Source organism: Mizuhopecten yessoensis, unplaced genomic scaffold (genome assembly GCF_002113885.1).
Source record: "Mizuhopecten yessoensis strain PY_sf001 unplaced genomic scaffold, ASM211388v2 scaffold6625, whole genome shotgun sequence".
NCBI lineage: Eukaryota > Metazoa > Mollusca > Bivalvia > Pectinida > Pectinidae > Mizuhopecten > Mizuhopecten yessoensis.
In genome coordinates, this window is record NW_018406643.1 from 568863 (window position 1) to 588104 (window position 19242).

Consider the following 19242-nt stretch of genomic DNA (forward strand, 5'->3'; position numbering starts at 1 on the left):
CTATTTGGCCCCGTCCCTCTGCCCCCAGGGGGACCATACCCTCCGTTCATACAAAACTGAGAACCCTTTGGCCAATGATGCTCCAGACCAAATTTGGTCAAAATCCCTTCATCGGTACAAAAGGAGAAGGATATTTGATGTTTTCCTCTATTTCCCCTAATGGGCCCCACCCATCTGCCCTTAGAAGGAGGCCCACACACCTCAGTTTATACAAAATTGATTCTTTTGTCCCTAATCATGCTTCAGACTGCATTTGGTTAAAATCCCTTCACTTGTATAGCAGGAGAAAAAAAATCCTCTATTTCCCCTATTGGGCCCCGCCCCTCTGCCCCCAGAGGGGCCACACCCTCCGTTTATACAAACTTGAGTCTCCTTTGTCCAAAGATGCTCTAGGACAAATTTGGTCAAAATCCTTCTATTGGTTGAGAAGAAGAAGATTTTTAAAGATTTACCTATTTTCCCCCTATTTGGCCCCACCCCTCTGCTCCCAGGGGGGGATATACCCTCCGTTTATACAAAACTGAGAACCCTTTGGCCAATAATGGTCCTGACCAAATTTGGTCAAAATCCTCTGAGCCATTCAGGACAAGTAGCATTTTAAAGGAAAAAGTCGACGGACGATGCACCATGGGATAAGCTCACTTGGCCTTTCGGGCCAGGTGAGCTAAAAATGGAGTGTACTTTATGATGAGAGTACACTCCGTTTTTTTGTGTTATAGCTTCATAACATGAAAAATATATTCAAGTCAATCCTTATAATTTAATCTACTATACACATTCCCTGTGGGAATTCACTTTCATTGGTGGACTCTTTTCTCTTACACATTATTACGCTGCTGTATAAGCCAAACAAAAGCGACGTTAAAAACAGCTACGTCACTTTTACACGTTATGGGCTGATAACATAATTTTTTAAGCCAATCAAAATGCTTGTTACAAGCATGATCAAACTATTATTACATAACCACATTGAAATTGACAAATTGTTTTTTTATTTCACATCATACAATTGAAATAAATAAATTGATGAATCAATCACAGATTTTATTCTAGAACACTTTAAACAACATTTAAAAATTTTAATATCTTTTCTGAGAAAAAAAATATATGTGAATCTGTTAAGTAAGCAGGTTCCCCAGAAATTACTTCAGAAAAAGCGATTTTATGGGTGAGTGTAGTCAAAACGTTGCCTTAGGTCAGACATACAGAATTCTGCTGCTCCTGCCATTATCTCTCTGTCTGAATTTTTTCCTTTTCCCTGGATATCATGATTTACAAACTGTAAACAAAAGAAATTTCAACAATGTCAGAATAAGGCATAAAACCTTTACAACTGGAAAATTTTAGCTGGAAATTCAAAACCTTGACAATTTTTATCTTAGGCCCAAACAAAAGTTATGTGTATTTCAGGTAACATGCTAGAAAAAAATACGGCAGTTTGGTAGATGAATATTTTATTCTGCTTTTTCTTTCTTTTTCATGGATCAACATTAGTTTTATTTTCAATTTCTCAATGCTTTTCAAATGTGTACAATGGCTTTTAACTTCTCAATAATGCAGTCAGGCTCCCAGAATAGGACGAAAGTACATTTTATGAGTGACTGCAAGCTTTTCATGGCTACATAATTAATCCTGGATCCAGGTGGATGTTAAAATGTTCTAGGGCCACCAGGAAGATTTAGGGTAGATTGGATTCCCGAAACACACGTAATCTTTTTTGGCTTAGAAAATAATGATGACTTCTCAAAGTATACATGCAGGCTTTAAATTTCAGTTGGTCTGGATCTCTTGACTCAGTGTTGCTTGTAATGTGTTTCAATACATCCATGTAGGTATCACTTTCTGATCTACGATGATGTCAGAGACAACTTCAGCAGTTGCTGCTTTGGCCTCTTTTATATCGGAACAGCATTTTATGAACTAGAAAGTAATTGCTGAGGTACGAGGCCAGACCCTGGGGACTATCATAGTAGCATGGGTGTTTTATCTCTAAATTGTATACATCTTAAAGGGTTGGTATTTCAATTGTGTAATGAACCGGGAGTAAGTACCCAGGACAAGGCCAGATCCTGTAACAAGTCCTAGTAGCACCACTGTAAAATCTGCAGGCCAGCTTTTTGCTACAGGGTAATAGCAATTTTGAGTTCTTAGCTAGAAGACTACTCACTTGTATTCGGCTGGTTCTTCAGCCAAGTGTTGAATGTAATGTGTTTGAACACATCCATGTAGGTTTCACTTTCTGATCTACGATGATGTACAAAGAATGCTTCGGCAGCGGCTGCTTTGGCTTCTTTTTTATTGGAGCCGCTTGTGGACTGATACCATTCATCATTCACCAAAACCTACAAAAAGTGATCCACATCATTTACACACCGCGATATTTAGAAAAATCTACAAGGCATCGCAAAGTGTGACCTTGACCTTGACGTTGACCTTAGAAACCGTTTAAGCCCTTTTGCACATTTTCATATCACAAAGTTTCACCATGTCAAGATTAGTCTTTTTAAATCAGCAGACATACTGAAACTGATTACTATAGGGCACCTGAATCTCTGACATGGAGCCCCAATAAAAAGCAGTACAATGGTCATTGTTATTTTTATACCCGCTCAGCGAGTTGGCAGAGGATATAGAAATGGGGTCCGGCCGTCCGTGCACCTGTTGAAGAATAATTGCTCCCATCTATACTTTACCTACTACAAGAGCTATATTGATTAAACTTGCATCAATTGTGTATCTAAGGTTGCTCTACTACTGATTTTGTCCTAAATTTTACGCTTCATGTTTTCAATGACTTTTGCACTGCGGGCAAGGGATATCTAAGACAGCTTCTTCTTGTTACCTTACAAACAAACTTCGGTGGGTCCTCTGATGACAGACGCTCGTACTGGTATTCTGGTAGCTCCCATCTTAACTTCTCGGTGACTTGGTTTAATGCTGTGATGGGATCCAACTCTGCAGTGATAATTATTGTACCTATACAATATGTCTCCCTATCATTCCAAGATATAACAATTTTTAAAACATCTGTATGTCAAAAACTATTATTTCAAACTAAAACATCTGCAACATTCCTTACTTGATTGAGACAGTCTTAATACATTATTTCTCATGAAGATAAGAAATTATAGCAAACTGCAATAACCCTTGTCAAAAAGGAACTGTTGCCATAATTTTGCTACTATGTATATCTACGGTTCAAGTCTGTGAAACATCATTGGCATGAATTAAACAGCTACAAATTATATATTTAACACAATAAACAAAACTACATACTAGGATCTTTCTTGTTCTCTGACTCAGTGTTGCTTGTAATGTGTTTCAATACATCCATGTAGGTATCACTTTCTGATCTACGATGATGTACAAAGAACGCTTCGGCAGCGGCTGCTTTGGCCTCTTTCTCATTGGAGCAGCCTGTGGACTGATACCCTTCATCATTCACCAAAACCTACAAAATGTGATCCACATCATTTACATACCATGATATTTAGCAAAATCTACAACAAGGCATTGCAAAGTATGGTGTATTTTAGTAACAGTGACCTTGAACTGTATCACCATTTCATGATTAGTCTTTTGAGTTCTGAGATAATTTCACCAAAAGAAGCAGACAGACAAACTTAATCCGTGATTACTAAAGGGCACCTGCATCTCTGCATGATAAGGAGGAGCCCTAATGAAATGCAGTACAATGGACATTGTTATTTTTACCTTACAAACCAACTTCGGTGGGACCTCTGATGACAGATGCTCGTACTGGTATTCTGGTAGCTCCCATCTTAACTTCTGGGTGACATTATTTAATGCTGTGACAGGACCCAACTCTGCAGTGATATTCATTGTACCTTTACAATATTTCTCCTTTTAATTCTAAGATATAACAAGTTTTCAAACATATATATGACAAAAACTATTATTTCAAACTAAAACATCTGTTTGTCAAAAACTATTATTTCAAACTAAAACATCTAAATGTCAAAAACTATTATTTCTAACTAAAACATCTGTATGTCAAAAACCATTATTTCAAACTAAAACATCTGTATGTCAAAAACTATTATTTCAAACTAAAACATCTAAATGTCAAAAACCATTATTTCAAACTAAAACATCTGTATGTCAAAAACTATTATTTCAAACTAAAACATCTGTATGTCAAAAACCATTATTTCAAACTAAAACATCTGTATGTCAAAAACTATTATTTCAAACTAAAACATCTGAATGTCAAAAACCATTATTTCAAACTAAAACATCTGTATGTCAAAAACTATTATTTCAAACTAAAACATCTGAATGTCAAAAACCATTATTTCAAACTAAAACATCTGTATGTCAAAAACTATTATTTCAAACTAAAACATCTGTATGTCAAAAACCATTATTTCAAACTAAAACATCTGTATGTCAAAAACTATTATTTCAAACTAAAACATCTGTATGTCAAAAACCATTATTTCAAACTAAAACATCTGTATGTCAAAAACTATTATTTCAAACTAAAACATCTGTATGTCAAAAACCATTATTTCAAACTAAAACATATGTATGTCAAAAACTATTATTTCAAACTAAAACATCTGTATGTTAATAACCATTATTTCAAACTTAAACATGTGTGTGTCAAAAACTATTATTTCAAACTAAAACATCTGCAACATTCCTTACTTGATTGTGACAGTCTTAATACATTATTTCTCATGAAGATAAGAAATTATAGCAAACTGCAATAACCCTTGTCAAAAAGGAACTGTTGTCATAATTTTGCTGCTATGTATATTTAAGGTTCAAGTCTGTGAAAACATCATTGGCATGAATTAAACAGCTACAAATTATATATTTAACACAATATACAAAACTACTTACTTGGATTCGTCTGGTTGTCTGACTCAGTGTTGCTTGTAATGTGTTTGAACACATCCATGTAGGTATCACTTTCTGATCTACGATGATGTACAAAGAACGCTTCGGCAGCGGCTGCTTTGGCCTCTTTTTTATTGGGACATCCTGTGGACCGATACCCTTCATCATTCACCAAAACCTACAAAATGTGATCCACATCATTTTCATACCATGATATTTAACAAAATCTACACCTGATCACCTGTACTCTACTGCATCGCTCACCTAGTTTTAATCTCACACTTGTAACCTTTCAAGTAGACTAAAATATAGCTACAAGCTAAATATCCTAACCATTGCCATTTTGGTTATTCAGAATTATTCAGATATTTTACCATGATATTTAGCAAAATCAAAACAAGGCATTGCAAAGTATGGTGTATTTTAGTAACAGTGACCTTGAACTGTATCACCATTTCATGATTGGTCTTTTGAGTTCTGAGATATTTTTACCAAAAGAAACAGACAGACAAAACTGAATCTGTGATTACTAAAGGGCACCTGCATCTCTGCATGATGACGAGGAGCCCTAATGAAATGCAGTACAATGGACATTGTTATTTTTACCTTACAAACAAACTTCGGTGGGACCTCTGATGACAGACGCTCGTACTGGTATTCTGGTAGCTCCCATCTTAACTTCTGGGAGACATTATTTAATGCTGTGACAGGACCCAACTCTGCAGTGATAATCATTGTACCTTTACAATATTTCTCCTTTTAATTCTAAGATATAACAAGTTTTCAAACATACATATGACAAAAACTATTATTTCAAACCATAATATCTGCCTAATAACTATATTGTTTGAGACAGTCTTTATACATTATTTCTCATGATGATAATTGTAGATTGTCACACTGTATTTTCAGGGTTTGTCGTGAGAACAATTTTCTCATCGCGAACACATGGATAAAATCGAGAGGCCACCTCAGGTGGACTCGAGATTTTATCTACGTGCAAGTGATGAGAAATTTGTTCGAACGACAAACACTGAAAAAACTGTGTGATAAACTATTTACCATCTATATACTATTACCTTATATATCTCTCCATTTAAAAAACTCAACTAAACATCATGTTTTCCAAATGACTTCTAAGCTCAATGGTCAACAATCACCTGTGATAAATGTAAACAAATAGAAGTTTTGGCGTAAGAATACAATGAACCTTAAAACTATGTAGGTTTTATTTTTTAACACAATCCTATTGTCATTGGCTTTTCCATATGTACATTTACACCTGAAATGGTGTTGTTATTCTCACTATGTCTTTCCGTATCTCTACATTGATATGTTTATGATGGACTATTTTCTTATGCGGATCACTTTTGTATAGACACTATTTCAAGTTTTGGACATCATTTGGCTCGAGCAGACGTTCTTTTTTGACAAAATCGTTCCAAAGTGCTGGGGAATGGGAAAATCAATTCTCAAGTTCTTCTCAAGTCGTTCTCAACTTTTTCTCATACTGACAACCAATGATAATGAATTTATCATGCTACCGGTAGGTGGTATAAAGTAGTATATAAATGATAATAAATTACAGCAAACTGCACAGTGGTTTATAATGCAGAAAATAAAAACCCTTGTCAAATAGAAACAGCGGTCATAATGTTGCTGTCAATGTAATGTATCTACGGTTCAAGTCTGTGAAAACATCATTGGCATGAATTGAACAGCTACAAATTATATATTTAACACAATATACAAAACTACTTACCGGTACTTGGATCCGTCTGGTTGTCTGACTCAGTGTTGCTTGTAATGTGTTTCAATACAGGATCCAACTCTGCAGTAATAATTATTGTACCTATACAATATGTCTCCCTATCATTCCAAAATATAACAAGTTTTAAAACATGTGTATGTCAAAACTATTATTTCAAACTAAAACATCTGTATGTCAAAAACTATTATTTCAAACAATGTGTATGTCAAAAACCATTATTTCAAACTAAAACATCTGTATGTCAAAAACTGTTATTTCAAACTAAAACATGTATATGTCAAAAACCATTATTTCAAACTAAAACATCTGTATGTCAAAAACTGTTTTTTCAAACTAAAACATGTATATGTCAAAAACTATTATTTCAAACTAAAACATGTGTATGTCAAAAACTATTATTTCAAACTAAAACATGTATATGTCAAAAACTATTATTTCAAACTAAAACATCTGTATGTCAAAAACTATTATTTCAAACTTAAACATGTATATGTCAAAAACTATTATTTCAAACTAAAACATCTGTATGTCAAAAACCATTATTTCAAACTAAAACATCTGTATGTCAAAAACTATTACTTCAAACAATGTGTATGTCAAAAACCATTATTTCAAACTAAAACATCTGTATGTCAAAAACTGTTATTTCAAACTAAAACATGTATATGTCAAAAACCATTATTTCAAACTAAAACATCTGTATGTCAAAAACTGTTTTTTCAAACTAAAACATGTATATGTCAAAAACTATTATTTCAAACTAAAACATGTATATGTCAAAAACTATTATTTCAAACTAAACAATGTGTATGTCAAAAACTATTATTTCAAACTAAAACATGTATATGTCAAAAACTATTATTTCAAACTAAAACATCTGCAACATTCCTTACTTGATTGAGACAGTCTTAATACATAATTTCTCATGGTGATCAGAAATTATAGCAAACTGCAATAACCCTTGTCAAAAAGGAACTGTTGTCATAATTTTGCTGCTATGTATATCTACAGTTCAAGTCTGTGAAAACATCATTGGCATGAATTAAACAGCTACAAATTATATATTTAACACAATATACAAAACTACTTACTTGGATTCGTCTGGTTGTCTGACTCAGTGTTGCTTGTAATGTGTTTGAACACATCCATGTAGGTATCACTTTCTGATCTACGATGATGTACAAAGAACGCTTCGGCAGCGGCTGCTTTGGCCTCTTTTTTATTGGGACATCCTGTGGACCGATACCCTTCATCATTCACCAAAACCTACAAAATGTGATCCACATCATTTTCATACCATGATATTTAACAAAATCTACACCTGATCACCTGTACTCTACTGCATCGCTCACCTAGTTTTAATCTCACACTTGTAACCTTTCAAGTAGACTAAAATATAGCTACAAGCTAAATATCCTAACCATTGCCATTTTGGTTATTCAGAATTATTCAGATATTTGACTCCTGTGACCTTGAATATAGGTCAAGACAATTTATTTTGAAAAACTTGGTAGCCCTCCATTCCAGCATGCTACTGCCAAATATCATCATTCTGAGCCTTCTTGTCATTGATAAGTTGTTTGAAAGTTTTTAAGACAATTAACCCCTGTGACCTTGAATACAAGTCAAGGTCATTTGTTTGAACAAATTTGGTAGCCCTTCAACCCAGCAGGTTACTGGCCAAATATCAATGTCCTTTGCCTTTTAGTTATAGTTGACCCCTATGCCTTGAATATACGTCAAGGTCATTCATTTGAACAAACTTTGTAGCCCTTTATCCCAGCATGTTATTGGCCATATATCACCATCATGGGCCTTTTGGTTATTCGGAGGAAGGTTTTTAAGATTTAAAATTTTTTGACTGTTGTGACCTTGAATTAAATGAAGTAGGTCATTTATTCAAACAAACTTGGTAGCCCTTATCCAAGAATGCAACTAGCCAAATATAATCACCCTAGGCTTCTTGGTTCTTCTGGAGAAGTTTTTAAAAGGAAGAAGTTGACGCTGGAGGGATGGACAGACAGACTGAAACTGTAATTATAGGGCACCTGTATCTCCGATGCGGAGCCCTAATGAAATGCAGTACAATGGACATTGTTATTTTTACCGTATAAACAAACTTCGGTGGATTTTCTGATGACAGACGCTTGCACTGGTATTCTGGTAGCTCCCATCTTAACTTCTGGGCGAATTCATTTAATGCTGTGACAGGATTTAACACTGCAGTGATATTAAAAAGAAGAATCAATATGCTTGGAAAAGCACAATATTCGGAATAAAACAAATATCAAAAACTGAACTTTAGAGAAATGAAATAGCAGAAATGATGTTGGGAAAACATTTATTGATTCTGAAATGACACCATGTGAAGAATCAGAGTACCGAAGCAGTATGAAAACATTAAATAAATGATGACACCGTGTATATATTCAGTGCCAGACCCAGAGGGATCAATGTACACAATATAAAATACATAGCTGTCAAACCTCCCTTATTAGGAGGGAGACTACCTCATTTTGACCAAATTTTACAAATCTCCCTCGTAACTCCTGCTTTCTAGTCCAATCTCACACCAACTTAAAATCTACATTCTGTACTCAAATGATCTCCTAGTTACTGCAGGGTGTGTGTCATGATTTATAACAGGTGTGTCTGATTCAGATTAATGCTTTTTGGAGTTATTTTCATACATAAGAAGTGAAAGATAAATTAAGCAAAGCAGTTTCATTCATCCCTCATTGCAAATGATGAATGAGAGAGATCTCCCTCATTGAAGGTTTCAAAGGTTGACACCCATGTAAACTAGAACTGTAAGCCAAAAAGGCTCAGAATGAAAATGTACTACTTGGATGCACAACATCAGGGGGCACTCACCATATCTATAAACTTCGAAATTGGCCGATTAGATAAGGACAAGATGTCAGATCAAGGATTTTTTCAAGGACCATAACTCCATAAAAACGGGTTTTGGTGCATTACATTAGAAGGAGTTGTCCGGACAAACAGGGACAGACAAACAGACAGACGAACAGACGGACAGACATGCTGATTCCAGAATAGCCTCCCTAACTTTGTTGGGGGTATTATAAATTTAAGATTTTTAACTCATTATGTTGTTTGTTTAGTACATTTCTTACTTTTTATCCCAATCTCGTTGACATCGGAGTTTTGCTGATCTATCGACTCCTCCCACTCCACCCTCACCAGTTTAAACAGGTCCATGGTAGCTGTAGCATCCTCAACAGAACAGTGAGTTCTTGACAATGTCTGTATTCTCCTACCTAAATAAGAAAACATTCTCAGATCAAATGATCTGCAGTGGGTTGTGAGTGTTGTGAGATATTCTGATACACTGAAAATCTACAATTACTGTATTTCATTTAGGTCAATGTGGTTTTATCAACCAGGACAAAAATATATATTGATTAAGTGTGTAATACAAGATCAAAATATGTAATACAAGATCAGTAATCTTTTCTCAGAGAAATACAACTATGTTATGACAAAATTGCTTCAATATTATATTATAACATTCTACATGAACAGTGAATTCATCATTAATGTCAGTTGATTTAAACTACAGTGGGTCCCACTTTTTGTAAAACAGTACAAGAGGCCCAAGGGGCCTGACTACATAAACCTGTTTAAGTGGCCTTTCTTTTCACAAATTTCCTGGCACTATAATGCATTAAGATTCTGGTTAAATATTATATAATTATGACTATTGGACATTATAGTTATCCAGATATCAAAAGTTTTAGCACTCCATGCAAGCAAGCTAAAAAATATCTATTATGATTTTAGGTCTTTTGATTCTTCAGAAGAAGACATTTTATATTTTTTACAGATCTGATGTCTGTAATCCTGAATATAGGTCAAGCCATTTCTTTTTAAAAACTTGATAGTACTCAATGCCAGCAAGCCACTGTTTTCTTATCACGATTCTATGGCAATTAGTTTTTCTGAAAAAACCCTCACTGAGTGGCAAAAGACCTTGAATATAGGTATAGGTATTTCTTTTCCAAACTTTGTAGCATTCCATATCAGCAAAGTTGAGGCCACATATCAGAACTTTAGGCATTTGTGTTTTACAGAAGTTATTTGAACATAAGTCAGGGTGGTTTTTGTTCTCTCAATTATTGTAGCCACTGACAATATATCATGACTTCAGGCCTACTGGATTTTCAGAAGAAGCAATTTTAGTGTTTTATCAAATTTAACCCTGTGACCTTGAAAATAGGTCAAGGTGATTGCTTTTTCCCATATTTGGTAGCAGTAAACTATCTGTCATGCACCATGAAAGGTTCTAGGCCTGTTTCATGTTTCAAAAAAACCCATTGGTTGTTTCAACAAATGTGACATAGAGTCCTTTGTGACCATGAATATGGGTCAGGGTCATTTCTTTTCCCAAACTTTGAATTGTTTCCTGCCAGTGTTTTAATATATTTGACCCCTGTGACCTTGAAGAAAGGTCAAGGTCATTTCCTTTTCTTGACCTTTGTAGTACTAACTGCCAGCACACCACTGAGACAAATCATAGCTAGGTTTCGAAATTTACAATTGACCCCTGCACTTTTTTTCAATTTCATTTTTCAAACTTTTAAATTTTCAACAATTATAGTTTTGTCAAGTGCATTCATACCTTTGCTTTTTGTGAAATACCAGTACTTCTTATAAAAAGAACTTATCAGAGGAAGAGAGTAAACAAATATTTCACAAACTAGTACCTCGGAGTCTGGAAAATATTTTTGAAATATTGGATAATTTTCCCTTTGGGCCCCGTCCTGGCCCCTTGGGCTAGGGTAGGTATCCTAATTTAAACCATTTTGTAGCCTCATCTACCAAGGATGATTCTGATCAAGTTTGAAAAAATTCCATCCACTGGTTCTTGAGAAGAAGTCGAAAATGTAAAAAGTGTATGCACAAAGCAAAGCTTAGGTGACCTAATAAAGTTAAACTTGTTGGTACCCTTTCCTTTAAATGTAGAAGACTTACCAAGAAGACACCAGGCGAGCGGCCGGAGAGCTTCTCTGTCACATCCCAAATCTTTTGCCTTCTTTATCAAGACTGGATGAAAAAGAGTATCTCTGATCATTTGTGCTGGGTGGTCTATATTCAACAATATCAAATCCTGTTTGATATCATGAGCAACCAAAATTTTGCCCTGCAAAACAAATTTTATGTCAAGACACAGAGTACAACACTTTTATTCAACATGTTACACCAATACCATAAATTTGCAGGTGCATCTATCAAATTTCAAACAGAAAAACCCTCTTGACCCCCTGCCCTGGACCCTGAATCCACTTTTAACAAGCCCTAGCTACGCCCCTGTCCTTATTGTTAAGATGCCACATCTGCATCTTCATTCTCAGAATACTTCATCATCATGATCAATTCTCATTGAGCATAGTCAACATACCTTCAGTAAATCTTTAACAATTTTCTGTACAACTTCAAAAGGGACCGCATTGGTCATGTGACCGCAGACAAGGCCACTGTAACTGGTACGATAATTGGCAACAAGTTCCTCAGGGCAGCTGTACATGTCGAAAACAACATTGCCGTGATAATCAACTATACTGCAGCGACCTAAAACCAAGCATTCGCAAAGACATATTAACATAAAGACACACATTTGCACTTTTTCTGACCGATTATGAATTTAAAGTGCCCTTGAAATAGACACAGTTGAAATAGTCATATTTTATATTTTTTCAAGCTATAGCTTCACTTAACTCATTTACCCAGGCCCTGAAGACACATTTAAACCCCAATCTGGCCATGCATTTTTTCCATCTCCTGTTACATGTATATAGCTATCTGAAGAATTTTCATAAGGCCACATAAACAACAAGAGGCCCAGGGGCCTTAATAGCTCACCTGGTATTTTATTTTTCAATTTAAAACCTGCTGAGTACCATTCAGGTTTATCAAAGGAGTACAAGTAACAAAGTTGCATCTTCCATTTATAAATATTCAATTCCCTTTGCCCAAAGATTCTCTAAAACAAGTTTGGTTAGGTTAAAATCCCTTCAACGGTACAGAAGGAGAAGGATCTTTAATGTTTTCCTCTATTTCCCCTAATGGGCCCCACTAATCTGCCCCAAAGAAGGGGAATCCACACACCTCAGTTTAAACAAAATTGATTCTTTTCTCCCTAAGCATGCTTCAGACTGCATTTGGTTTAAATCCCTTCACTTGTATAGTAGGAGAAAAAAAATCCTCTATTTCCCCTATTGGGCCCCGCTCCTATGCCGCCAGAAGGCCCACACCCTCCGTTTATACAAACTTGAGTCTCCTTTGTCCAAAGATGCTCTAGGACAAATTTGGTCAAAATCCTTCAATTGGTTGAGGAGAAGATTTTTAAAGATTTACCTATTTTCCCCTATTTGGCCCCGTCCCTCTGCCCCCAGGGGGACCATACCCTCCGTTCATACAAAACTGAGAACCCTTTGGCCAATGATGCTCCAGACCAAATTTGGTCAAAATCCCTTCATCGGTACAAAAGGAGAAGGATATTTGATGTTTTCCTCTATTTCCCCTAATGGGCCCCACCCATCTGCCCTTAGAAGGAGGCCCACACACCTCAGTTTATACAAAATTGATTCTTTTGTCCCTAATCATGCTTCAGACTGCATTTGGTTAAAATCCCTTCACTTGTATAGCAGGAGAAAAAAAATCCTCTATTTCCCCTATTGGGCCCCGCCCCTCCGCCCCCAGAGGGGCCACACCCTCCGTTTATACAAACTTGAGTCTTCTTTGTCCAAAGATGCTCTAGGACAAATTTGGTCAAAATCCTTCAATTGGTTGAGAAGAAGAACATTTTTAAAGATTTACCTTTTTTCCCCTTATTTAGCCCCGCCCCTCTGCCCCGAGGGGGGGCTATACCGTCCGTTTATACAAAACTGAGAACCCTTTGGCCAATGATGCTCCTGACCAAGCTTCAGACTGCATTTGGTTTAAATCCCTTCACTTGTATAGTAGGAGAGAAAAAATCCTCTACTTCCCCTATTTGGCCCCGCCCCTCTGCCCCCAAAGAGGCCACACCCTCCGTTTATACAAACTTGAGTCTCCTTTGTCCAAAGATGCTCTAGGACAAATTTGGTCAAAATCCTTCTATTGGTTGAGAAGAAGAAGATTTTTAAAGATTTACCTATTTTCCCCCTATTTGGCCCCGCCCCTCTGCCCCCAGGAGGGTTATACCCTCCGTTTATACAAAACTGAGAACCCTTTGGCCAATGATGCTCCTGACCAAATTTGGTCAAAATCCTCTGAGCCATTCAGGACAAGTAGCATTTTAAAGGAAAAAGTTGACGGACGCCGGACGACGGACGCTGCACCATGGGATAAGCTCACATGGCCCTTCGGGCCAGGTGAGCTAAAAATTATGTGTTTCCGTTAACCCCAATTACCCTAGATTTTTGTGCATACCCCAAAGTTTTTATTGGCATTTAGTGATATGCACTGTTTAAGTCAGAACTCGAGCTCACATCCACTATATAACTTATAATAAGCAAAGTAAAAAATATTTCCAAAATAATAAAATTGCCTGCCTACTTACCTACCTACCATATTTTTTTTCTGAGGATGATAGCAGAAACAAAAGTTAATTGTTTTTTGGCCTAATAAAGGATACCACTCATACCAGGCCTAGGGTTCAAAATTAAAATGTCTACTAGCACTTTGAAGATTATGCCAATTTCTTCAAACAGATCCCTTGGCCTCTCTAAAAACATGCAATACTGATAGCCATGACGATGGTGACAACAGATAATTAATGACCTCCTTATTATTCCTTATGCATCATTGACTGTTTGTCTTTTTCATTATCTGTTCCCCATTTCATTTGTCGATTGTGATCCATGATCTATTTGATCTATTTTAAATATTTTGAAGTTTTTAGAGCGAGTTTCTGATTTAGCAAGAAAAAGATTTGATCACTTATAATTACAAAATTAAGTTTGTTTTGACCCCTTGATACTTGAATAGCCTTTAACTAATTCACCCCTGAAGACACAATTGAACTCTTCCAATTCAAATGTTAGAATACTTCATTATGAAATTTCAGGGGTTAATGAGTTAATACTGTATATACTCAATATAAATATAAGTTATATTATCCCGTCTCCTTCCTTACATTTTCAATATATTTCAAGTGCTATTGTAAACAATAAACACAGTATTGATGAATTGTTGAGATTCATCATCTAAGACCTTCAGACCAGGTGATCTTAGCTAATGAAAGGTTGGCAAGTAATTTTTATTAAATGAACCAAAATGTCATAGCAGTAAGTATACCCAATTTAGTGATGGATCCTTCAGAACTATTTTTAAGGTATTCACAGTCCAGAGCTAGGTATTGATCCGGAGATGGTATTAGTGGTTTATTCCTTGTATTTTCTTCATTACTATGACAAGATATCTCCGCCGTGGAAGACTTAGTATTTGGTTTCACTTCAAGTCTAGATCTTGGCAATTTTCGCTTCTGTTTTCCTTTTTTGTGACCACTACAACCAGAATTTGTATTGGACGTTTCTGTGACATTCGAGGATGTGGATGTCGCCTCGACCGCCGGGGGTTGATCAGAACTGTCACAACTGTTTGACCCCATATCATTTCCATTTTCACACCTTAACACAGAATTTGTTAATTCACTTTGTATTTGGACACCTGGATCAACATTAACACATGTTTGTTTGGCCTCAATCAAATATTTTTGCTGGAATCCATGTTTCATTCTGCACCATATTTTACTAATGACCTTTTGAAAATCTAGTCCATTAAGGACACTGTCCGCAGCCATGATGACAGATCTAGATGGTTCATCCATTACTTGTCGAAAGTATTTAATCTGTTGAGACAGATATCCTTGGTGAGAGTGAATTACCTCCCTCATCTGGAAGAAAAAGACGAAATGTCACATGAAAATAACCTTATGTCCACTTTGGACAGAAACTCTTCAAATAGATCATATATTGTTCTAATGCTCAAACCTACATTTCTAATATAAGTGATAATTTAAATTACGTTCTTTAACGGTGAATTTCATATTTTGCATCTAGGGGAAAGTCTGGTAACTTCAATCACGCAGGTAAATTCAATCACTTTATATCTTTCACGCCTATGCCACTCCCTCATGACATTGAAACGCCGAGACTGGTGAATAACAAGATATATGCCACATGACTAAAATCTTAAATTCCTATAGAATTTCACTTTCTAAAAAGATCTTTAGTTGCGTTGTGATGTGCGCGGTTAAAAACTGAATTTGATTCGTTGATTCTTTGCGTTGACATGACACACCCACAGAGCAGTAACTATAAAACCACAGAATTAGATTATCTTAGTCTGTGATAAAACTAATTTGGACAGCATAGTGAAGGATATATATATAAGGATCCACTTTACTGACAAGAACAAATTGTATATTTATTTAATCTTTTAATATTCGATAAGAATAACATATTTGTCCAAGGAAGGTACCAGACAAATATCATGACTTAATGCCTTCAAGTTCTTCAGAAAAAGTTGTTTAAAGTTTATGAAGTATCTGCATACAGCTGTGACCTTGAGAATAGGTCAAGGATATACTTTCATTCACAAATTTTGTCAGGCTCCATAAATCTGGTTACTAACTTACTACCAGCAAAATATCATGACTCTTTGCCTTTCAGTTCTTCAGAAAAATCGCTTTGTTTTTTAGGGACACAATTGACCCCTGTGACCTTGAAAGTAGGTTAAGGTCATTTCCCCCGAGCTTTGTTGGGCTCTAATGAAGCTACCTGCTGCTGCTAGATCTATGTCATGTGGATGCTAGGCCTTTACTTTCTCCAGAAGAAGTCATTCAAAGGAATAGTTGAGAGACAATGGACGCTGCGGCAGCGACGGCATAATTAAACGCACCTGCTCTTGTTCTTTAATTGTAATTTAAAAGCGAAGACTTTAAGGAAAAGGACCATGAGAGGAATGTAGCGGAACTGGAGTGGGTCGATCGTCGACAACAGGGTAGCTCAATTGGTAGGCCGTAGGTCTAACAGCACGCTTCCACAATATAGTACAATTTTGACAGTTTTTCAGTGATATTTAAAAATTCAGATCTTGTTTTAGAGTTCGGAGGGTCCCGGGTTCGAACCCCGGTATGACCGTTACATCTCTTTCTCGTGTTTCAAATTAAATGTTCTTTACCTGTATGCATGTATTTCTCCTATGGAACATGAACAGCTGATTAATTGTTCGGGAGTTCCAAATGATACTATGCAACCTAGGCCTATAGCTAACTGCCATGTCTTCTGTTTTGGATGCTTCCACGCTGCGTTTATAGGAACCGACGACTTACAGGCAGGGCAGGAACGAGCAGGAATGGGCAGGAACGAGCAGAAATCTATTAATTATTAGATATATTTAAGTATCATTATCGGGTATAAGATACATTTGATAAAAGGATTGCAATTACATGATCGGGGCAGAATCGGACTAAATTATACATATATATGTACATGTATGTCGTTATTACTTATGATACCTATATTTATAGTATTATATATTTTTTTATCGTGTATAAGATGTATTTGATAAAAGAATTGCAACGAATTAAGAGTATTGTATTGATATGGATCGGGCAGGAACGGGCGACGATTTACAGGGGTNGGGACCATTTTGGAATCTAAGAGTGAAGGACTTCAAAATAACAATTAAAATGAATTTCAGATTAAACTGTGATATCTAATTTCAACACTACACATCCCTGATTTATTGTATATATTTAATTATCCTTATCGGGTATAAGATATAGTTGATTAAAGAATTGCAAATTGTGTATATATATATATAAATTGCCCGGCCGAGGTTCCAATATATGTCTCTGTTTTTATTCTGTAAAAAAAAGGTTGTTCAGAGAATTATATATTACATATATAATAAATATGTCTCTGGGTTATTTTCTCATTTATATATATGACATTGTTATTACGATGTCAGAACACATGAAACATTGAAAATGCCATTATGATGACCAAATTTTAATAACTTCATAACTTATACACAACTCTTTATAATAACCTGAATATATTTTGAGTGAATTAATTGGTGTTAACGGTCGATTACAATCCCATCACGTCTACGATCTTAAAAAAAGTCATTAAGGTTGAATTAATCCTTTGTTCTTGTACTTATTGGTGTGCAGACGATGTGAACGCTTAACAGTTCAATCAAAGGAAACTTCTTAATATATTTCAAAGAAAATACGCAATTTTCCAACTCAAAAAGGGCATCAGTCTGAAAATTAAATATTATTCTATATGTAAATATAAGTTAATTGAAATACGTGTTTTACGTAAATAAATATTGAAGTCCATATGTTGGATTGTTTGACCACATAGGCCTTATCTGTTCTATAAAAACAATACTGTATATCAATTGTATATGCAAAGAAGAAAGAAAAACGATGAAACGCTTTAATGATATGAAGAAAGTCGAAAGTGAAAGTCACTTGCATTGAGACGAATTCTAAAACTTTTCAATGAGAAGACAAAACAAAACTTATATGGAATTAATTTATCATTTCATAATGATTAAACGTCCAGGTAGCCCAAGGAGAAGAAAGTGATTCTAACTATCGCTTTAAATTTATATGTCTCTGAGCCAAGTATACAAGCCAAGTATACATCACAAATTATGTACTTTTATCACGGAGTAAGTTCGTGCTTTTATTATCAAGTATTTTGAGTAGCCCGGGTTAAGTTTCAATTTTCAAAGGCTGATGTGGTCAAAACTGATTATCTAATTCCGTAATAGTAGACAATAGACTTCTTGTTCTAATAAAACCTGACAGCAACGCAGATGTTTTTCACAATAAAACGTTTCCAATTTGCATCAATTTAGAACACATTTCCATTGAACATTTCCACTGTATCTGGTAAGCTCTGTCTCGTCAGAGACGTCTCGTGTGCCAATCAACTTCGCTTTCAATATCAGGCGGGACTTGGTGCGTACAAGTGGTTGGGCATCGTTGAGATTTCTTTTCTTTCAACATACTTCATTTTAATTATAACATATTTTAATGCTTCTAAATTCAAGCAAGAGGATTGGGCACAAGTTATTACAACTTATTAAAGCCCTCTCCTCAATAAACAATGTGATAGCGACAATAGACATATATGTACATTTTATACCATAAAACGAATTTGGAAATCAGAATAAGTGAAGAAGAAGCTTTGCTATTAGACCTCTGTGCCAAACTCTATCAAAGGTCTTTGAGAAGTCACAAAAGACAATACACGTATCTTTCTTCTCTCCATATTCAAACAAATATTATGATAAATCTCAATCAGCTTGTTTACTATTTCATTTCCGAATAAATCTGAACAAGGTAGTGGTCACACATTGTTACAACTTTTCATAACCTTCTCCCGTAAAAGTAAAACGTTGCTCATCGTAATAAGTTGCACAATTTTTAGTATCTTTATCAATAAACCAAATCATTAAATTAAATTCTGACAAAAAGCTGTTATGACATCGTAATTCACCTAAATAAACAATACCTGGGACTTACATACATGTTGATATAATGTTTTATGTTTAAAATTAGATATTGTACACGGAAT

General features: G+C 35.4%; 1 protein-coding gene across 5 annotated transcripts; it reads right to left on the reverse strand.

Annotated features, from left to right (window-relative positions):
* Positions 1 to 1042: 1042 nt before the first annotated feature.
* LOC110452353 lies at positions 1043 to 16954 on the reverse strand. Of its 5 annotated transcripts, none has more exons than XM_021500823.1 (15): positions 16826 to 16954; positions 14939 to 15536; positions 12060 to 12229; positions 11633 to 11801; positions 9775 to 9918; positions 8745 to 8857; positions 7729 to 7903; positions 6635 to 6697; positions 5473 to 5585; positions 4870 to 5044; positions 3715 to 3827; positions 3277 to 3451; positions 2843 to 2955; positions 2168 to 2342; positions 1043 to 1279 (listed from the first exon to the last, which is right to left on the reverse strand). In XM_021500823.1, the coding sequence occupies exons 1-15, from the start codon at positions 16922 to 16924 to the stop codon at positions 1266 to 1268; spliced, it is 2409 nt and encodes an 802-aa protein (XP_021356498.1). In that variant the 5' UTR covers positions 16925 to 16954; the 3' UTR covers positions 1043 to 1265. The 5 variants fall into 5 exon arrangements, with proteins under 5 accessions (XP_021356498.1, XP_021356497.1, XP_021356499.1 ...); XM_021500822.1 differs by having other exon boundaries at positions 6629 to 6697; XM_021500824.1 differs by lacking the exon at positions 6635 to 6697.
* Positions 16955 to 19242: the final 2288 nt, after the last annotated feature.